At 48.2% G+C, this 22025-nt stretch overlaps 2 protein-coding genes across 4 annotated transcripts; one reads left to right on the forward strand and one right to left on the reverse strand.

The window, feature by feature from the left end:
• Positions 1 to 1904: 1904 nt before the first annotated feature.
• Positions 1905 to 16981, forward strand: Mars (methionyl-tRNA synthetase). 2 transcript variants are annotated; one of them, XM_021205167.1, is made up of 22 exons: positions 1905 to 2170; positions 3156 to 3246; positions 3394 to 3472; positions 3554 to 3688; positions 4452 to 4527; positions 4754 to 4932; positions 5069 to 5175; positions 7623 to 7739; positions 7850 to 8053; positions 9061 to 9262; positions 10526 to 10600; positions 13067 to 13237; positions 13374 to 13469; positions 13590 to 13707; positions 14047 to 14260; positions 15199 to 15330; positions 15413 to 15517; positions 15600 to 15786; positions 16268 to 16339; positions 16466 to 16489; positions 16576 to 16668; positions 16763 to 16981. In XM_021205167.1, exons 1-22 carry the CDS (start codon positions 2062 to 2064, stop codon positions 16907 to 16909), a joined length of 2733 nt encoding a protein of 910 aa, XP_021060826.1. In that variant the 5' UTR covers positions 1905 to 2061; the 3' UTR covers positions 16910 to 16981. The 2 variants fall into 2 exon arrangements, with proteins under 2 accessions (XP_021060826.1, XP_021060827.1); XM_021205168.1 differs by lacking the exon at positions 16466 to 16489.
• Ddit3 (DNA damage inducible transcript 3) lies at positions 16915 to 21966 on the reverse strand. 2 transcript variants are annotated; one of them, XM_021205169.2, is made up of 4 exons: positions 21867 to 21966; positions 19420 to 19467; positions 17723 to 17880; positions 16915 to 17479 (listed from the first exon to the last, which is right to left on the reverse strand). In XM_021205169.2, the coding sequence occupies exons 3-4, from the start codon at positions 17858 to 17860 to the stop codon at positions 17111 to 17113; spliced, it is 507 nt and encodes a 168-aa protein (XP_021060828.1). In that variant the 5' UTR covers positions 17861 to 17880; positions 19420 to 19467; positions 21867 to 21966; the 3' UTR covers positions 16915 to 17110. The 2 variants fall into 2 exon arrangements, with proteins under 2 accessions (XP_021060828.1, XP_021060829.1); XM_021205170.2 differs by lacking the exon at positions 19420 to 19467.
• Positions 21967 to 22025: the final 59 nt, after the last annotated feature.

Consider the following 22025-nt stretch of genomic DNA (forward strand, 5'->3'; position numbering starts at 1 on the left):
GCTGACAATCTTGAGTGAGTTGTCATATTTCTGGTGGTTTACACCCATCACAAATATGGGGGCATCGGCAGAAGGGGCAGAGATGATAACCCTTTTGGCCCCACTCTTTAAGTGGGCCCCGGCTTTCTCCCTGGTGGTGAAGATGCCAGTAGACTCCAAGATATACCCAGCACCAGCACCACATTTGATGTTAGCGGGATCTCACTCCTGGAAGATGGTGATGGGCTGGCTTCTGGTCGATGACAAGCTTCCCATTCTCTGCCTTGACTGTGCCATTGAACTTGCCATGGGTGGAGTCATACTGGAACATGTAGACCATGTAGTTGAGGTCAGTGAAGGGGTTGTTGATGGCAACAATCTCCACTTTGCCAACTGCAGAGCAGAAGGCAGCCCTGGTAACCGGGCACCCAATATGGCCAAATCCATTCACACCGACCTTTACCATCCTGTCTACAGGACAAGGCTGGTGCTGTGTGAGAAGACATGCAGAAACTGTCTCTGGAACAGGGAGGAGCAGGGAGCCTCATACTAAGTTTTTTAAAAAGATAAGATATAAAGAAAAAAAGAAAAAAAACGAAAAAAAAAAGATAAGATATCCCTTTTGCATGTGTTTATTTGGCTTTATTGCGAAATCTCTCACTTCCCCCTCAATTTGACCTTTTGTAGCATAACACTCATCTCTCTTTGCTTTGATTGTCTAGCTATACATAAATGGAAGGCTAGTGCTATTTCACTTTTATATCAGGGCTTGGTTTATTTTATTTTATTTTATGTATATTAGGGTCTTACCTGCAAGTGTACCATTTTTGGGTCTACGGAGGCCAGAAGAGGCACTAGTGTCACAGAAGGTTGTGAGCTGCCTTCCATGTATGTACTTGGAGCTAGATCTTAGGTCTCCCTCTGCATGAGCATCAAGTGCTCCCTAACCCAAGCTATCTCTCAACCCCTTATTTTTAATTAAGAACAAAAAAAAAAAAAAAAAAAAAAAAAATTTTTTTTTTTTTTTTTGAGACTAGGTTTATAAAGACCAGGATAGCTTTGAACTCAAAGAGATCCAACTACCTTTGCCTTCTGAGTCCTGGAATTAAGGGAGTGTCCCACCACACCCAACTCCTTTCCCTTTTATTTGTAAGGGTTTTCTAATGCAGGGAGGCCTCTGCACCACATGCATGCAGTAACCATGAAGGCCAGAAGAGGGAGTCTGATTCCCCTAGGACTCAAGTTACAGACAACTGTCAACCATGCAAATGGGTCAAAGGAGAGTCCGGGAAAAGGACGGCCTGGCCTGTGTTCTCTGCTGAGCCATCTTTCCAGGCCTCCTCACTGACTTACTGACAGATCCCTAGTAGCTTAGGCTGGCTTGCAGTAGAGGATAACGTTGAATTTATGATCATTTTATCACCACCTCTTCAACGCTGGCATTACAGGAGTGGACACACCACCACACAAAGTGTTGTGTACCGGGGTGAACCCAGCGGTTTGCACATGCTAAGCAAACGCTTACTAACTAAACTACATTCCCAATTCCTAAGTAATAAAAGTTCGCGAGCCACATCCTTTGTGGCTGATGGACAGCCACACTAATTTCCAAGTTAACATTAAAGTTTGCTCACAGTTCCCCAACTGATTTTTAATCTTGCGGCTAAATACATCGCCACGCTCCAGGACTCCCCGCACACACACCAATTAAAAACCCCGGCCCTTAACAACTTGAATCGGCGAATGCGATCACCACTTTAACGACCACTAAGGAATCAGAAAGTGCCCCCCATCGCGTCGCCGCCCTCGGATCGCTTTACAGCGGCCGACATCAACGGTTCAAAGGATCCTCTCGGAGCGGCCGACCCAGAGAGCCGCGCTAGCCCGCACCGTCGACTTCCGGGTCTCGTTGGTAACCATTTCCTGTTTCGTAATGGTGCATGATGGGACGAGTAGTCCGCTTTCCTGGAGCCGACCGCGAGCGTCCGGCCAACACAGAACTCCATTTCCCGACCTACCTTGCAGCTTAACCCAGAAGCGGGAGGCCGGTTCCGATTGCATCAGCGTGGGCTCCGAGGCGCGATGAGATTGTTCGTGAGCGAGGGTTCCCCGGGGAGCCTGCCCGTGCTGGCTGCGGCCGCGAGGGCCCGGGGTCGGGCGGAGCTGCTCATCAGCACCGTAGGCCCCGAAGGTACTGGAGTGGCTGCTGGTGGGCGGCGGGTGAGGGGTGTTCATCTCACAGTTGTTTGCCGGGCTCCAGTGCCGGTTCCCCAATCGACTCAACGTTAACTCTGGTCACGCCAACCTTTGTTTCCGTGACCCTTCTGAAGTTAGTTCCCGTAGTTACCCTCACTGTACTCTTCGAGCCTCGATTTAAGTCTCCCCTCTGGTTAGTTTTCCAGGACCCACCTATCATGGCAACTCCCTCTCAGCCCGGTCACTCTTAGGATCACCTCCAACCTCCCCCGTGTCGTTTTGGGGAAGCCTCTTTCTCCTTCCAGGACTTCAGTACAGACATGTGCACACTCGGCCCTAGAAGTTTATCGCGTATTCCCAGATAATGTTTTTGGGTGACCTGGTCAGATCCTCCCAGTTCTATTAGTTCTGTTCTCGCACTGTGACAGCTTGGCTGCAGCACTATTCTGTACCTCTCTGTAGACTCTACCTCTTGTTTGCAGTTGGCAGCCTCAACTGAACACTTGCTGGCCTCTCCAGCATATTCCAAACACCCCTCCAGCCCCACCCCCACCCCCCACCCCCGTTAGTGTTCTTACCTTCGAAACTGTAGATTGAAAACCCAGACCTCCAGCTCACAATGTAACGTCAAATCATTTCTTTTCTTTTAAGATGTATTTATTTATTTAATGTATATATGAGTACACCGTAACTGTACTGATGGTTGTGAGCCATCATGTGGTTGCTGGGAATTTGAATTCAGGACCTCTGCTTGCTCTGGTCAACCCCGCCTTATATCTAAGTACACGCAGCTGCCTTCAGACTCACCAGAAGAGGGCGTCTGATCTCATTATGGGTGGTTGTGAGCCACCGTGTGGTTGCTGGAAATTGAACTCAGGACCTTCAGAAGGGCAGTCAGTGCTCTTAACAGCTGAGCCATCTCTCCAGTCCCCTCATTTATTTTCTTACCCCTGATTTTCACCCATTTTCCTCTGTCTCAGAGTGTGTGGTACCATTCCTTAACCGGCCTAAGGTCCCTGTCTTGCAGCTGGATAGTGGCAACTACCTCTTCTCTCCTAGTGCCATCTGCCGGTCAGTATTGGTTCTTGGTGTGGGGAGGTGGCTGGATTGGGGTAGGCGTCACTGATCTTTCTGTGACCTTATTTGCAAACACTGTTTCACTGTGGGTTCATCCATGAACCAGGCAGATGCTTCAACTTACTTTCTCTCCCTGGGCAGATATTTTTTTCTGTTATGTGGCTGGGAACAAGATGATCTCACCAACCAGTGGCTGGAATGGGAGGCAACAGAACTGCAGGTGAAGCCGTGTATCAGGGAGGGGGGGGCGTACTGCCCTTGCTCTGTATGAACATCCTGACCCATTTCCCCTGCATTTTAGCCAGTTCTGTCTGCTGCCCTACACTGTCTAGTGGTTCAAGGCAAGAAAGGGGAAGATGTACTTGGCCCACTTCGCAGAGTCCTGACTCACATGGATCACAGCTTGAGTCGTCAAAACTGTCCTTTCCTGGCCGGGGTGAGTTAGCTTGAAGTGGGATTTGGAAGGCTTATGATATAGGACTTTGTGGGGCGAGTGTATTCAGACCCCAACAACTAATTATTAGCATGATAACCTTGACACATTTCTTAAACCCACTAATTCTTAATTTTTGTTAGTTTTGTTTTTTTTTTTTTGAGACAGGGTTTCTCTGTGTAGCCCTGGCTGTCCTGGAACTCACTCTGTAGTCTAGCCTGGTCCAAAACTCAGGAGGTGTGCCAGGAGGTGGGATCAAAGGCCTGTGCCACAACTAGTACTTGCTTTTTTTTCCCTCTTCTTTGTGGAAGTGATAGTTCTTGCCTTATTTAGAGCTGTCTTGAGGATTATGTTAGAAAGCACACATTGTCTTACCTAGTACTTGGCACATAGAAAGCAAAAACTCTGCATGGTGGCACACACCTGTAATCCTGACTTTTGGGAGGATCAGAAGTTCAAAGTCATCCTCAGATACACAGGGGTTCAGGCCAGATACACAGGGGTTCAGGACAGCTAGAGCTATGTGACACCTTATTTAAACAAACAAACAAACAAACAAACACAGGTATAATAACATATGAGCTTAATGAAAAGCTGGGTATGGTGGCACATGCATTTAATCCAAGGATTCTGGAGGCAGAAGCAGGCAGATCTCTGCAAATAAGGTCTGACAGGCAAGGACAGCCGGGGCAACAGCAAACATTAGCTATTACCATTGGGACATATATGAATGTGTCATCTGTGTACTTCTCTCTTCTCCAACTAGGACACAGAATCTCTAGCTGACATTGTTTTGTGGGGAGCGCTATATCCTTTACTGCAAGACCCAGCTTACCTTCCTGGTGAGAACTGTATACATCATTTCACCCCTAAACTTGAGCACTTGGTACAGGGCTGTGGAACAGCAGGGTATTGAGTTTTCATTGAAGGTGCAGTATGATGGGGAAACTGTAGCGGAATATGGCCAGGGTCACTGGGAAAGCGTGGAGAAGCCTCCAGAGGGAGGAGGCCCCTTCTGCCTGCCCAGTCTTGATCCTTAATGTTTGTACTTTGATGTTAAACCCACAGAGGAGTTGGGTGCCCTACAAAGCTGGTTCCAGACGCTGAGTACCCAGGAACCATGTCAGCGAGCTGCAGAGACGGTGCTAAAACAGCAGGGTGTCCTGGCACTTCGTCCCTACCTCCAAAAACAGCCACAGCCACAGCCCCCACCTCCTGAGGGGAGAGCTGTCAGCAATGAGCCTGAGGTTTGGAACTGGGCAGGGCACCCTCACAGAGCCCAAGGGCCTTAGGTAGAAGGTGTCTGGGAGGCAGACACTGATTGTGGCCGCCTTCTTAGTTGTTCGATAACCCATGGGCCCTCCTCGTGTTGACTCTTGGTAGGAAGAGGAGCTGGCTACCTTGTCTGAGGAGGACATCGTTACAGCTGTTGCTGCGTGGGAGAAGGGTCTGGAAAGCTTGCCTCCGCTACGGCTCCAGCAGCATCCAGTGTGAGTAGACACCGAGAGTGAGGTTTGGTTTCATTCTTGGATACTGTTGCCAGGTAACAAAGCAGGCTTGCCTTCTTTGCTCATGGAATATTGATGCCAATAGGGTAAAGAGATGTTTACAAAATTGACAGTTGCATATTTATGAGATTTTATTTAAGTTTTGTTTATTTTATGTATGTGAGTACACCATCTCTGTCTTCAGACACATCAGAAGAGGGCATCGGATCCTTATTACAGATGGTTGTGAGCCACCATGTGGTTGCTGGGAATTGAACTCAGGACCTTTGGAAGAGCAGTCATTGCTCTTAACTGCTGAGCCATCTCTCCAGCCCAGTAAAGCACTTCTTGCCTAACAACCTGAGTGTGACCCCCAGACCCCACATAGAGGTGGGAGGAGGAAATGGACTATAACCAGTTGTCCTCTGATCTCCATATGTGTGCTGAGCCATTCTTGCCCCACTCCAAAAGTCATGGGGTTTGCTTGTTTTTATTTCATGTGTCCTAGTGTTTTTACTACATGCATGTATGTATGTGTACTACATGTATGTATGTGTACTACATGTGTGCATGGTTCCTATGGAGGGCTGACGGCATCTGGCATTACAATGGCTGTGAGCTGGGAATCCTCTGCAAGAGCAGCATCCCTCACCTATCTCTGCAGGGCCCCCGCTTCCACCTTTGCGACAGACTTTAGCCCTGGCTGGCCTGGAACTCACTCTGTAGACTAGATTGCTTTAGAACTCACAGAGCTCTGTCAGTCTCTGACTCAAAGTCTCTGCCTTTAACCTGCTAGGGTTGAAAATATGTGCCACCATGCCCACTAAGAGATACACTGTTTCATATGTGTGTACTGGCTAACCTGTCCCATCACCAAGAGATACACTGTTTCACTCCCCAGAGATGTACTGTTTTATATGTTCATTCTGGCTCAGGTATTTACCTAGAGAGGCCAGCTGCCTTTGGCTTAGCCTGAAGTTTCAGCTCCTTGGGAGGTTGAGACAGGAGAATTTCAAGCTCAAGATATCTTGGGCAACTTAGACCTTGTCTTAAAAGGTGAAAAAAATGTCGTGGAAGCCACTTGTGGTGTCATAAGCAGGTAAGTCCCAGCAGGCAGGAGGACCAGCAGGTTAGGCCAGCCTTGGCTATATAGTGACCCTGTCATTAAAAACCATCCGCTAATCAAGCAAAAAGGTCCAGGGTCAGTGGTAGAGTTTTTGCTTAGCATGCATAAGGACCTAGGCTGAATCTTCAGTACTCCAAAAATCAAGACCATACACAAATTAAGTTGTCTTCTTACTCTGTGGTGTGTGTGTGTATAAGTGAATGCAGATGCACACATACCACAGCGTATGTGTGTAGAGGTCAGAGACAGTTTTGCAGAAGTCAGTGTTCCCTGTCCACGTTGGGCTGCAGTGGTGGAGTTGAGGATGGTAGGCTTGTGCTACAAGCCCTTGGCCGCCTGAGCCCTCAGCAGCCCAGGCTGTCTGAGGCCTGGCTGCTTTCCTTGCTCTCCTTTAGACCGCGGTTGTGTTTTGTCCCTTGTCAACACCCAGTCAGCAGTCACACACCAGATCCCATCTCAAAGTTTTGCCCAGGTCTGAGAATTTTAGATGGAAAAACTCAAGAAATAATCTATTCAGAAATAGCTAGCCCTGGCTGTCCTGGAACTCACTNTGTAGACCAGGCTGGCCTCGAACTCAAAAATCCACCTGCCTCTGCCTCCCAAGTGCTGGGATTAAAGGCGTGCGCCACCACGCCCGGCTTTAAACAGCTTTTATTATAGCATGTTGTTTATTATAGCATACTGTTGTATTGTTGCTATTTATTAATGTTGTTTATAAGCTGTGCCTCTTGACTGCTACAGTGCTAGGATTATAGACAGGACACTGGATCTGCTGGGCTTTTAAGTAGAGTCTGGGGAATCTAGACTCTCATGTTCATGATTTTACAGCAAGCACTTTATGCACTGAGCCGTGTGGTTTGGGCTAGGCCAGGAGGAAATGCCTTAGGAAGAGGAGAGTCAGGATAGGAAAGGATTTGGTTCGATTCATGTGTGGAGATGACAAGCTGTAATGATTTCAGGTTGTGACTACAGACCTATTAACACTGAACGGGATAAGAAGAGGTCAGAGCTGGGAAGTGAATGACAGGCAGAGACATCCAGGGAGAATTGTATTGGTACCTGGGGAGTTTGTGCCTGAGAATGAGCTAAGGTGCTGATAGTAAAAGAGGGAGCTGTTGGGATGAGCTGCGTGTAGTGCACAAGGCTGTACCTGAAGCTTGCAGGCTGAGCAGAGCCCTCACCAGCAAGGCCAATGTCATAGCTCTGGCTCCCTGGGAGGAAAGACTGATCTGAGGCACCTGGAGTTAGTCCTCCAGTGTTGTGTACACTTGTTAGGATATTTGCATCTCTGCTGTGGACTAGTCTCTCTTTTCTTTTTCACCAGGTTGCCTGTGCCTGGAGAAAGGAATGTTCTCATCACCAGCGCCCTCCCTTATGTCAACAATGTCCCCCACCTTGGAAACATCATTGGCTGTGTTCTCAGTGCTGATGTCTTTGCAAGGTGGAGCCAGCTGCTGGAGGAATGTCCAGGGTGGAGTGGGCCCTGAGGGACATGGATGCCTCAGAGGTTGGGACTTGATTAGTCCTCCCATGACCACCATCTCCTCCCAGGTATTGTCGCCTTCGGCAGTGGAATACCCTCTATCTGTGTGGCACAGATGAGTATGGGACTGCGACAGAGACCAAGGCAATGGAGGAGGGCCTAACCCCACAGGAGATCTGTGACAAGTACCATGCCATCCACGCTGACATCTACCGCTGGTTCAGCATATCGTTCGATACTTTTGGTCGCACCACCACTCCTCAGCAGACCAAGTAGGTTCCTGAGAATGTGGCAGAAATGGGCTGAAGGGGAGGCTAGGTGTAACGAGGATACTACGAAGACAGAAGACAGGATCAGAGTGTCTGAGGAGGAACAGTTGCCTGATCTTTGGTTCCGAGCATTCGGGTGGAAGGCAGAACAGGGACTAGGGTGGAGCCTGAAGGAGGACCTTGGACATGAAGGGAAAGGACTTCCTGCTTTCCTTTCCATTTAGCGCTTCCTCCCTCTGGTTGCCTAGGAATCTTGGTTTTAAGACAGGGTCATACTGTATAGCCTAAGATGGTCTCAGATTTGTGGCAATCCTCCTGCCTCAGATTTCCAAAGGTTGGGAAGCACAGGTATGTGCTACCATGCCCAGTGTGAAACCTTTTTTTTTAAAGACAAGGTTTCTCTGTGTAGCCCTGGCTGTCCTGGAACTCACTTTGTAGAACAGGCTGGCCTCGAACTGAGAAACCCACCTGCCTCTGCCTCCTAAGTGGTATGGAATCTTTAAAACAATTCCTCCCTACTTATGTATATTTGTAACACATATTCATTCTTCCTCTGCCTGAAAAGTCCTTAGAAAAGCTACAGACAGATGGGTGGACAGTTGATGTTGCTGTGCACCTCTGCCCTTACGCTGAATGAAGACCCGAATGCAGATGTAAAGCTCAGCTGGATACAGTCACCCCTTACAATCACAGCATCTGGGAGGTGGAGGCAGAGGGTTAGGAGTTGAAGTGGTGGTTAGTATTGGCCTGGTGAGACCTTTTTCAAAACCAAACGAAACAAACAAGAGCACCATGTAAATATAGAGTCAGCAGAAGTGAAATGTAAAGTGGGAAGAGTCTGCTGGGGCAGTTGGAGTCAGGAGAGCACTGTGGTTTCATCCAGTGGGTTCTAGCTAGGAACAGGCTTCATTGTGGGAGGCCTCCCCCAGAATGAGGGTTAGAGCAGCAGAGGAAGGATTTCACACTGCTCTGGCTGCTCTTTCTCATCCTTTCCTTGCTGGCCTTGCTAGAATCACCCAGGACATCTTCCAGAGGTTGCTGACACGGGGTTTTGTGCTGCAAGATACTGTAGAGCAGCTTCGGTGTGAGCGGTGTGCACGTTTCCTGGCTGACCGCTTTGTGGAGGGAGTGTGTCCCTTCTGTGGCTATGAAGAAGCCCGAGGTGACCAGTGTGACAAGTGCGGCAAGCTCATCAACGCCATTGAGCTCAAGGTAGGAGGAAGAACTCAAGCCCAAAGGAAACATTTATTATTTATTTATCCATAAAATGATTTATCAAAAAAATTATTTCTGAGAAGAGCAAGGAAGGAGTGGGTTCAGGCTTGTTCTGTGGGCACTGTGGGCTCTGATGGGCATACAGCTATACCTTAAAGACAGACTCTTCAGGGTTAGAGACAGGGTTTCACTCTGTAGACCAGGCTGGACTGGAACTCACAAGAGATCCACCTGCCTCTGTCTCCCGAGTGCTGAGATGAAAAGTTTGCGCCACTTCCACTTGGCCAGGACTTTAATGTTCAGTGCCTAAGATCTTGTGCTGATTTCTGTCTGGGCAGTTATGCTGTAGTTAGCATGGGCTGGGACAGAGACAGGGTGCTTTAGCAATCGGCCATCTGATCAGTGCTAGGTGGCTGTCCTGCAACTGCCTCCCCTGCGTGCTGGGATTACAGACATGTGCCAGCACGCCTGGTGGATTATTCTTTCCTGTTACATACTTTGTCTAAGTTTGCTCCTTTCTTGCTTTACTTATTACTTATGTATTTAGGATGCTTATTTAGTCAGTAAGATGCTTTTTTGGCTTGTGCTGGGGGTGTAGATCAATGGTAGAATATTTGGCTAACAGGAATCAGGTCCTGGTTTTGAACCCTAGTAACACACAGTAGGGAAGATGGTCGTGGCTAGTGCTGTCTATGAACATGGGCAAGATTCAGAGCTGGATACAATGGCAGTGTTTGCTTTGCTAAGCATGAAGTGCCTGCAGACGTCTAAAGAAGCCATTGGAAACAGATGTGGATTTCAGCTGAGCTGTGCCACACATACTGTGTCTCACCTTCATACCTCGGGTCCGGGTTGGCAAGATGGCTGTGCAGATACAGCACTTTCTGGAAACCCAGACCCCATATGGTGGGAGGAGAAAACAGCCTTGATCTCCACATGGTCACACTCACACACACAATAAATATATCAAAACAGCACCCTCCCAGCCCCACACCCAGGTAGGTCAAGCGAGCTGAGTAGTAAGGTGCTGTAGCCTATCAGTGCTGAGTGCTCCCTGCTGCATGGACAGAGTGCGCAGACCTGAATTAGGAGCACGTGGTACAGCAGTGTGCAGTGTGTACACAAGGAGGCCACAATTGGAGGAGTGTGCTCATTCTGATCTGGGAGGCTGATTGGCCTGGACAATCTGCCTCCTCTGCAGCCCTGGTTCTACATGCTCCCAGCATGGTTACAACCTCTGTACGGAATTTCTCTTTACAGAAACCGCAGTGCAAAATCTGCCGCTCCTGCCCAGTGGTGAAGTCTTCACGGCACCTGTTTCTAGACTTGCCTAAGGTGAGTCAGGCCTCCCTCTGCCGCAGCTACACACTGGTTTTCTGTATTTTTATTTGTGTGTTTATATGTCTGTCTGTGAGTGAGTGTGTGTGTGTGTGTGTGTGTGTGCGCGCGCGCACTTACGTGAGGACACATGCATGTAAGCCTGTGTGCTATGTGTGTGCAGGTAGAAGAGGACAGAAGGGCACCAGATCTGGAGCTGGAGTTATGGGCAACTGTACGCCACCCAGTATGGGCACTAGGACCGATGGGCAACTGTACGCCACCCAGTATGGGCACTAGGGCCGGGAGTATTTTTATTTCCAGTAATCATTTATAGAGCTTGGAAACATAGCTATGGTAGACCTCGTGCCTAGTTTGTCCAAGTCACTATATTCAATAACTGGTACTGGGCAAAGCTTATACCTGGCACGGTTGTTGTGACCGTGTGCTTTCAATCCCAGCATTCTTAGCACTAAAGAGAATGAAGCAGCAGATAGGAGAGTCATGGATTTAAAGTCAGCTTGGGCAAAATAATACTAAGACTTGTATTTCAGAAAATAGTAAACACATTAATCTGATGAATCAGATTAGAGAGCACAAGGTGAGTCCCAGGCCCACTTCCTTCAGGGTCCATAGGCTGGACTTGGATTCACTCTTTAGCTAAAGATGGCCTAGAACTCCTGATGCCCCTCCTTCTACCTTCCAAGCACTGGGGTGACAGACAGATAGAGAACGAGGCCTAGCTGATTCCGTCTGCCATTCATACTCCAAACTTTTAAAAATTTATTTATTTATTTATTTTTGTTTCTTCGAGACAGGGTTTCTCTGTATAGCCCTGGCTGTCCTGGAACTCACTTTGTAGACCAGGCTGGCCTCGAACTCAGAAATCTGCCTGCCTCTGGCTCCCGAGTGCTGGGATTAAAGGCGTGCGCCACCACTGCCCGGCTTTTTATTTTTTTTAAAGATTTATTTATTTTATTTATATGAGTACACTGCAGCTGTCTTCAGACACCCCAGAAGAGGGCATTGGATTCCATTACAGATGGTTGTGAGCCACCATGTGGTTGCTGGGAATTGAACTCAGGACCTCTGTAAGAGCAGTTGGTGCTCTTAACCACTGAGCCATCTCTCCAGCCCCAATATTTTTAGTTTTTAAGATTTTTATGTTATGTGTATGGGTGTTTGCCTATACATGTCCCTGTCACCACGTGTCCGTGTCACCACATGCCTAGAGTGCCCTCAGAGCAATGGTTCCCAACCTGTGGGTTGCAACCCCTGTGGGACCCCATGACCCTTTGGCAGGGGTCGGGTATCAGATAACCTGCAAATCATGTTTACATTGTGGCTTATAACAGTAGCACAATTACAGTTATGAAGTATCAGTGAACTATTTTTGTGGTTGGGGGGTCACAGCATGAGGAACTGTATGAAAGATCTCAGGATTAGAAAGGTTGAGAGCCACTGCCTTAGAGGGAACTGAATTGGAGTTCAGAGTTACAGCTGGTTGTGAGCTGCAGTATGGATGCTGGGAACCAAACCCAGGTCCTCTGCGAGAGCAACCAGTTCTGTTTACCACAAACCTTTTTCTCTAGTTCCCTAATCTCATTTTTTTTTTTAAATTTTGATGGCCTTGTAATACTTCATCATATGCATACACTTCAAATACCATATTTAGTCATCTAAACTGTGAGAATTTTTTTTTTTATGTTTTTGGTTTTTTTAGTCAGGGTTTCTTTGTGTAGCCCTGGCTGTCCTAAAACTCACTCAGTAGACCACGTTGGCTTCAAACCCACAGAGATGCGCCTGCCTCTGCCTCCCAATGCTGGGATTAGAAAGAGGTGTGTTCCGCCACTGCTCGGCTGTATAAACTTTTTAAAAAATTAAAATATAATTACATTACTTCCCCTTTTCCTCCAACTGCTCCCTCTCATGGCTTTTTCTACAATTGTGTGTGTGTATATATACATACACACACACACACACACACCCCTCCTGGTTATATACATAAGTGTGTGCCTAGCATTCACAAGTTTTTAAACTCACTTTTCTCACCTCTGCCTCTGAGGAGCCAGTATTATAAACCACAGACCACTGTACTCAGTTTAGTTTCAATGTTTTTGCTTTTACAGACAGCATTTCTTTATGTACACATCTTAAAGACTCAAGGGAATTTTTTTAAAGACAGGGTTTCTTCACTTTCCTGGAACTCTGTAGACTGGACTTGCCTCTGCTTCTCGAGTGCTGGGATGGGAAGGCATGCTCCACCTCTGCTTCCGAGTGCTGGGGTGGAAGGCGTGCACCACCACAGCCTGGTTATGGATGTTTCTGTTGAATGAGTTTGTTAACAATTGTTTTGATGTCCCTGCAGCCATGAATCTTTCATTTTACGTATGTACTCCTGACTCAGCTGTGCAGCTCTTGTCTCACTGACCTTGGTAACATCCTGTCTGTGTCCTCTGTCCTGTTGGTTTTTCTTCATCTCAGTTGGAAAAGCGCCTGGAGGACTGGTTGGGGAAGACAGTGCCTGGCAGTGACTGGACACCCAATGCCAGGTTCATTATACGTTCCTGGCTTCGAGATGGCCTCAAGCCACGATGCATCACCAGAGACCTCAAATGGGGAACTCCTGTGCCCTTGGAAGGTTTTGAGGACAAGGTAAATACCTTTAGTCTTTAATCATGGCTTAAAACGTTCAGCCTCAGGATTCAGTTTATGGGCTAGCTGATTAAAAAATTATGATATTTCCTCTTAACCTGAAATTTTGGGTTGGTTCCTGTTTGTATCCCTGCAGGTATTTTACGTCTGGTTTGATGCTACTATTGGCTACGTGTCCATCACAGCCAACTACACTGACCAATGGGAGAAATGGTGGAAGAACCCAGAACAGGTAAGCTGGTTTCAGTTAGCCTGTCTGTGGGGACGAGGTATGAGGTAAGAGGTATTAGGTAGGTTCTGGACTTGTTCCTTTGAGGAGAGTTTCAGGCAATCTCCCAATGTCTTCTCCTAGGTGGACCTTTATCAGTTCATGGCCAAAGACAATGTTCCCTTCCATGGCTTGGTCTTTCCGTGTTCAGCCCTAGGAGCTGAGGACAACTACACCCTGGTCAAGCACATCATTGCTACAGGTAGGGCTGGCAGAGCACTGTGGCATGTTCCTAGGGTGTGAGGCCCAAGGCAATGCATGGGAGAGCCTGGAGACATGCCGGTTCTTGGTTAGGAGTTGAGACAGGGAATAGTTAAATCTGAGAAAGCCATCCACAGGGGGAAACTGGAAAGAACTGGAAAGCAACATCTAAAGCTAAACCTAGGAGAATAAGCAAAGAGACAGAGGCCAGAATGGCAGCATGGAACTCCATGGCTTGTGTAAGCTCCTCAAGGAGAGCTGTCCTTGGATACTCAGCACTCAGCACTTGGGAAAGGGGAGGGAGGGAAGGACATGACCTGAGTCCTTCGCTTTTGTTCAGAATACCTCAACTATGAGGATGGGAAATTCTCTAAGAGCCGGGGCATAGGAGTGTTTGGAGACATGGCCCAGGATACAGGGATCCCTGCTGACATCTGGCGATTCTACCTGCTATACATTCGGCCTGAGGGCCAGGACAGTGCCTTCTCCTGGACTGACTTGTTGATTAAAAACAATTCTGAGCTGCTCAACAACCTGGGCAACTTCATCAACAGGTAGGAGGGGCCGGGGAGAGGCCCGCCCGGCAGGGAGGTCAGCGGTAGCCAGGAGGTTTGATGGAATTGGCCACAAAGCAAATCTTCATGTGTTATATTCTTATTAAAGGTCTTTCTAGAACTGCGTTCACAACAAAGTTAGTCTTCAGATCACTAATGTGTTTTGAAGAACAGAGGTTGTTTGGTATTAGAGCTGTGCGGTAGGCTCACTCTCTGCAGTTGCTGTGTTTCTGCTCCTGCAGTCGTTCTCCAAAGGAACAACATACACTGGGTCTGGAGATACAGCTCAGTGACAGTGTTTCTGTAGACATATGTCGGGGCTGGAGATAAAGCTTAGTGTTTGTGTAGCAGATTCAGAGCTCTGAGTTTCATCCTCAGCACACACAGACATGTGGGTGCCTCCTGCACTCAAGACTCTTCTGGTAGTGTTCTGGACATTTAGTTCAGCCCTTAACCATATTTAGCAGCTTCATTAGAATATTTGTTAGCTTATAACATACTTCAACTTGATAATTCTTAATACTTCCAAAATTTTATTGTATAATTATTTGATTTATCTCTTTATTTGCAGAATTACATTATTGGGAGAGAGAATGTAGACTTTAACCTCACTTGTAGTTTGAAGTGCCAGGAATTGTCAGGCTTATGCAGGAATGCCATGAGAGTTAAGTTTTCTCTTGTATGGTTGGTTTGTTTTATTTCCTGTTTGTTGTGGGTGCAATTGATAGTGTACCGTGAACATCAGCATATAACCTGACTCAGTTCTTCCCTCCACCACATAGATGCCAGGCATGGAACTCAGTAGGAGAGCTTGGTGGCAACCTATGCCTACCTCATGAGCCATCTGACTGCTCAAGCATGAAGACTTATGGAAGTAGGATGAAGTTTCTCTGTGAAAACCCGGAAGTAACTCTGTCTTCTCTTTTCTCTTCCCTCAGGGCTGGCATGTTTGTGTCTAAGTTTTTTGGCGGCTGTGTGCCTGAGATGGCACTAACCCCTGATGACAGACGCCTGGTGGCCCACATCTCCTGGGAACTCCAGCGCTATCACCAGCTGTTGGAAAAGGTTCGGTAAGTGACTTGGAACTCTGTCCAGTCAGTGATATGTTGGTATGGTTTGCAGCCCTATAGACTCTGCCTCCTCCCTTCTCAGGATCCGGGATGCCTTGCGCAGTATCCTTACCATATCTCGCCATGGCAACCAGTACATTCAAGTGAATGAGCCCTGGAAACGGATTAAAGGCGGTGAGATGGACAGGTGTGTGCAGGAGCTAAGGCTGGCTATAGGAATTAAATGGCATGCTACATTTTCGTGGCATTGACATGTCTCTCTTTCTCAGGCAGCGGGCAGGCACAGTGACAGGCATGGCAGTGAACATGGCTGCCTTGCTGTCTGTCATGCTGCAGCCGTACATGCCCACAGTCAGCTCCACCATCCAGACCCAGCTCCAACTCCCGCCTGCAGCCTGCCGCATCCTTGCTACAAGCTTTGTTTGTACCTTGCCAGCAGGCCACCGAATTGGCACAGTAGGTCTCATTAATGTTGGTGGCACTTGTTTTTACACTGCTGCCTTTGGGGTGAGGTTAGTAGAGACCTAAATGTCTCTGTCGTAGGTGTGGGGCTCTACAGCTGTTCTCAGAAGCCCTCCCTAACTCTGCACTCCGGCTTATGAGTGTAGTGCTATCTGTATATCCTTATTGCTGTTCATGCCAGAAGCCAGTGAGTGCAGAGAATAGAAATGTTGTGTAGGAAACACCATGACCTGGTGGTGCTGACAGCCCTCTGCTCTGACATTGACGGTGTCCCCTTGTGTCCTGTGCTTCCCCACCGGAGAGTCCCACTCTTCCACAGTGACTGCTACCCTTGTGAACTATGTCACACTCTTGTTTCTCCTGAAGCACCTGGCTTCTCTGAGTGCAGAAAGGAGGGTGGGAGGCTCTTCTGCCGTACTCTGCCATGCTGGGGGATGGATCACTGATTGATTGAATCTCACACTTGTTTCCACAGGTCAGTCCTTTGTTCCAAAAATTGGAAAATGACCAGATTGAAAATTTGAGGCAGCGCTTTGGAGGGGGCCAGGTGAGCAAGCTAGACTGTGCCCTTCCCAGCAAAAGCCCTGGCAGTGCCACCCAATCTCCCCGTCCTGACTCCTCTTTCCACCTTTGGCCTTACTGCTTCCTCACTTACGTTTCTTTCCTGTCTTAGCTAGAAGAGTCCTTGGAGTTAAAGGTAACCATTTCCACTGAGATGTTATGTGAAACTGGAGGCCAGAGGGTTTTAGGGCAACAAGTAATAATTATGCTGCTCTTCTCCAGGCTAAAGGCTCCCCCAAGCCAGCAGCTGTAGAGGCAGTTACAACAGCAGGGTCGCAGCACATACAAAGGCTGGTGGATGAGGTAACCAAACAGGTATGAAGCGGGGACCCTGAGGAGAGCGAGTACTGAACCCTCACAGGTCCTCGTCATGGACTGCTGTCTCCCCTCACCCTGATCCTTTTCTTAGGGCAACATAGTCCGCGAACTGAAAGCACAGAAGGCGGACAAGAACCAGGTTGCTGCAGAGGTGGCTAAGCTCTTGGATCTAAAGAAACAGTTGGCTTTGGCTGAGGGGAAACCCATCGAAACTCCTAAAGGCAAGAAGAAAAAGTGAGAGGCTGTTGACACAAAGTCACTTTATTGGACGTGGACAGTAATAAACAATGTACAGTGTGTATGTACAAGCTGAGCCCTCTCATTTGGTCTACCCTCAGTCCCCTCCTCAGCATGTGCAGTGCAGGGTCACATGCTTGGCACTGGCGCGATGGTGCTGGGTACACTCCCGGAGAGACAGACAGGAGGTGATGCCAACTGTTCATGCTTGGTGTAGACTGACCATGCGGTCGATCAGAGCCCGCCGTGTGGTCTCCACCTCCCTGGTCAGGCGCTCGATTTCCTGCTTGAGCCGCTCGTTCTCTTCAGCTAGCTGTGCCACTTTCCTTTCGTTCTCCTGCTCCTTCTCCTTCATGCGCTGCTTCCCAGCCCGGGCTGGGCAATGGCCACTCTGTTTCCGTTTCCTAGTTCTTCCTTGCTCTTCCTCCTCTTCCTCCTGGGCCATAGAACTCTGACTGGAATCTGGAGAGCGAGGGCTTTGGGAGGTGCTTGTGACCTCTGCTGGCCCTGGCTCCTCTGTCAGCCAAGCTAGGGACGCAGGGTCAAGAGTAGTGAAGGTTTTTGATTCTTCCTTTAAGGAAATGAAGAAGGGGAGATATTAATTAGTTCAGGAGAGGCATACAAACCCCCAGTTTCCTGGGGTTTATTTTATTTTTGCTTGTTTTTTGAGACAGGGTCTTGTATAGGCTACATTCAAACTCTAGCGTAGGCTGGCCATGAATGAGCCTCTTGCCTGCACTTGACAAGCTCTGGGGCTATGGGCTCCCACACCGTCACTCTGCTCCCCCATCCTAGGACCAGCATTCTCACTCACCTCTTCGTTTCCTGGGGATGAGATATAGGTGCCCCCAATTTCATCTGAGGACAGGACCTCCTGCAGATCCTCATACCAGGCTTCCAGCTCCCAGCTGGACACCGTCTCAAAGGTGAAAGGCAGGGACTCAGCTGCCATGACTGCACTCGGACCAGGTTCTGGAAAAGGACACACATTCCATTCAACCACACTTGATGAACTCATCTTGTGCCTTTTTTAACATGTAGAATTTAAAATTTACTGGTCTTACAAGATAGGTTGTCACTCCTTGAAGGCCACATTGGCAGAGGGTGGAGGTGGAGAGTCAACTCGTACACGTTGTTCTCCGACCTGCACACGCACTAAATGAATGTTGGAACGGGGAGATGGTTACCCCTCAAGCCTAGCAGTCGTGAGTTTGACTCTGCCAGATTCAACTCTCAAAAGTTGGCCAGACGATCACATGCACAGCGTGGCCAGCAACCCCGAAACAAATAAATGTAATTCAGTGTCTGGCGCCAGCAGCATTGGCTCTCCTGGAGCTGGAGTTCCAGGCCCTGTGAGCCACCTGCTGTGGCTGCTGGAAACCTGACTCAGGTACAGCACAAAGGCAGGAAGGGTGTGGAACTAACAGGCTTTCTCTCTGGGCTCTCATTGCCATTCTTTTTGGTATTTAAGACAGGGTCTTTCTGTGTAGCCCTGCCTGTCCTAGAACTCACGCTGGCCTCAGAGATCCACCTGCCTCACCCTCCCGAATGCTGGGATTAAAGGTGTGCTCTACCACCACACAGCTTTCCAGTTTTTTGTTTTGTTTTCATTTATATGCTGGTCACTACCAAGCTTAATCCAAGCTGGTTACCTAACTTTTTTTTTTTCCAAACATGTATTTATTTTATTATCTATGCATATATAAGTGAGTGCCTGAATGTGTGCTTGTGTGCTGTGTGTGTGTTCCTGGTAGACATGGAAACCACAAGAGGGAAATGGATTCCCTGGGAACTAGAGCCATAGATGGTTTTGAACTACCATTTGGATACTGGGAGTTAGACTAGATCCTCTACAAGAAGAGCATGTGCTCTTAACCACTGAGTCATCTCTAGCTCCCGGGGGGGGGGGGGACTTGGAGGGTGGGGATGTATTTTCAAGAGGGTTTCTCTGTATATATAGTTCTGGCTTTCCTGGAACTCACTGAAAAATAGGCTGGCCTTGACTCAGAGACATTTGCCTTCCTTTGCCTTCCAAGTGCTGGGACTAAAGGTATGCACCACTACACCTGACAGAACATACCCTTTTTATTGAGAGGGATTTACTACAGGTAACTTCAGGATCCTCTCAGGTTCTGAGAGAGGAACAAGTCACTGGGCTTGGCTATACATATATATTCTTACAGGATTACAGTAAAAGTATTCAACTCTCTTGAGAACACTACTGGTAATTTCCAGGGGCAATTACCAGGCTATTTGTACTCCCTTTTCTTGTGTGGGAAGCTTGGGCAAAAGGTCCTTTGGGTCTAATCTTGGTGTGGACTGAGAGTTGGGAAGACAAACCAATTGCCATTGTTGAGCCTGACTGCGAAAGCCAGCTCTAAAACATGGGGTCAGAGAAAGACATGGTATGACAGCACAAGCTTGTTCAGATCAAGGCTGTGTCTAACTCTCACCCCGGCAAAGCAAACATGAGCAACATTAGCAGCTGCCTCAGAGGGTGGCCAAGGTTACCTGCTTTCAGGTGTGGTGGTGTATGAAGATGCACTTCCTTCTGGAACACTGCAGAGAAAAGGAAAAACAGGTCCTTTACCTCTAGCCTCTTACTAGCCCTTCTCTAGCTCCTTTTTTAAAATGGGATTGTGATTTGGTTTCTTTGTGTATCCCTGGGCATCCTGGAATTCTGGAACTCAACTCTATAGACCAGGCTCCAGTTCTTCTCTTGTAATACACACACACACACACACACACAGGCGTGCGTGTCTTGCAGTGTGTGTGTCCCTGAAGCCAACTCCCAAGGACAGAGGCATGCTTAACTTTATTTTTAGTTGCTGACATTTGTAGTCCTGATTACATAATAGCAAAGTCCTGGCCAACTAAGTTTTCTCTAAATCCCAGATAGACCTCAGGTCTGCCGAAGTGAGGACAGAAGTGGAGGGAAGGAAGAGAAAACTCAGCAGTGCTTGCTCAGACTCTACTCCCTCTCTGGCAGCCTTCAGTACAGACCTGCTCTGGGATCTTCATCTCCTTTGCAGTGTTGAGCAGGCATTCAGCTTACAGGAAAGGCCTTTGCTACCAAGGTTGTAGTTCTTACTAAATGGCAACTCTAGGTGCTTAAAGCCAAAAGCTTTGGTAAGCTTGACACCTCCTTTCTCAGATACCACAGCTCAGTCTAAAGCACTGACGACTTTAAAAGTATCCCAAACCTAAGTATTTCTCACTATTACATTATTTCCAGATGTAAATTTTTTGGTTTTGGTTTTTGTTTTTCTTGACAGGGTTTCTCTGTATAGCCTTGGCTGTCCTGGAACTCACTCTGTAGACTAGGCTGTCCTGGAACTCAGAAATCCGCCTGCCTCTGCCTCCCAAGTGCTGGGATTAAAGGCTGTGCCACTATGTCCGTTTCTATTCTTGTCTTTTACTTTATTTTCATAGCTGCGGGTTGACCTAGGGCTCTCTACATACTAGGCAAGCAGTGTACTATTGAGCTACATACCCAACCCTTTGTTTTTGTATTTATTTTGAGTCAGGGTCTCTCATTGTGTAGCCCTGGCTGGCCTGGAGCTCAGAGATCTGCCTCTTTGAGTGCTGGAATTAAAATGCATGTGCCATGATCATTCCTCTGCTCAGATCCCCCAATGGCTTCCTGTTTCACAACTGTTAAAGACTAGCATCTGAGATGCTTGCAAGGCTCTATGGGACCCGCTGCTTGAGTTTCCATTCATCACCCTCTCCTGCTTCCTCTAGTCCAGCCCACTGCTCTGTTCCTAAAGATACCGGCATGCTTATCTGAACTCTTCTGCTCAGCCTCTCCCTTCTATAAAGCTCTAACACATCGGCTGCTTGGCTCACAGCTTCACTTCTGAATGACAGGACCTCTAGACACCGACCTGAACTATTCTGCCCTGCTTGTGTTTTTTCCCTTTTGCTTCATACTGAAATGTAAGTTTTATTGAAAACAGTTTTATCTTTTGCTCCTAATATACCCTGGGTCCCCAGATGCTTGGCACATAGTGGGTGCTTATTAGGCATTTGTTAGGAATGAATGGGGAAAAAGCCCCTCCCCAAGTTCCCTTATAGAGAATTAAGCCCACTGAGCCCAAAGGCAGAGTGGAGCTGGCTCTCTCTGGGGACTGCAGATGCAATATTGCCCTGAGTGTTTCTCTGCAGGGTTGTCCTCCAGGGAAAACTCCTTTGGTCTTCCAGTGTGTGGGACCTGGCTTTCATCAGCAGAGGAGCCCCAGGCCTGAGGGTGCAGAGACAAACAGTGGGCTGGCCTGACGCAATGGTTACACAGATTAGCTGGGAGACAGGACTGAGGAGAGCAGCAGAGATCAGCCCTGGGGGAAGCAGAAGACCCTGGAGAGATCCCAAATAATTTCCCATAGTTAAAGAGATTTGGGCTGCTCTCTTGTACGGAAACCCAGAAACCTCTGGGGAAAAGGGAAAAACCCATCTATGCTCCTCCCACCAGCACCCCCACTCGCAAAGAACTGTCAGTCTTCGCGTTCTCTTGAACTTGAGAGTCAGCTACTAAAGTGGCCATGTTGGCCCCTGACTGAGGCGCTTCAGTTTGAAAGAGTTGGGGGAAATGAGGCTGGTGAAGAAAAGGATGCAATGACCAGAGTCCCCGACATTGGGGGCGTGTCCTGCTGCCCCGCCTTTCCTGCGAACTGCCCAGGCCTAAGCTGGCCCGCAGTTCGCAGTACAGAGACAAGTTCCCAAAGGCAACTGGGGTCTCTTTGCAGAGTGGGGACCGGGAATGCAATCGCCCAAAGGAAGAGAGGGCCTGTAAGCACCAATCCTGAATCAGGGATTCCCCGCCTTCACCCCTCCCTCAGTCTACAAGCTTACAGTGGAAGGGGTGGGGCTACATCCTCCAGAACAGTTGTCTCCAACTTTACGGAATAGCTATGCTGGCCAGGATGGGAAGGTAAGGGGTAGACGGAGCCAGTACTCGCCTCTCTCCTCAGGTTCCGGCTGTTATTCTGGCTCTGTCGCTGCCACCCGCTCATCTTCAACATGATATAATCGACGTGTTAGGCTCAAGACAACTGACCTCAGGAGTCGAGAGCGAGTATCTTTTATGCTGTCCGGCCCCTACGGGGGGGCAGGGTCCA

This window comes from Mus pahari, chromosome 9, assembly GCF_900095145.1.
Source record: "Mus pahari chromosome 9, PAHARI_EIJ_v1.1, whole genome shotgun sequence".
In the NCBI taxonomy this organism is placed as follows: domain Eukaryota; kingdom Metazoa; phylum Chordata; class Mammalia; order Rodentia; family Muridae; genus Mus; species Mus pahari.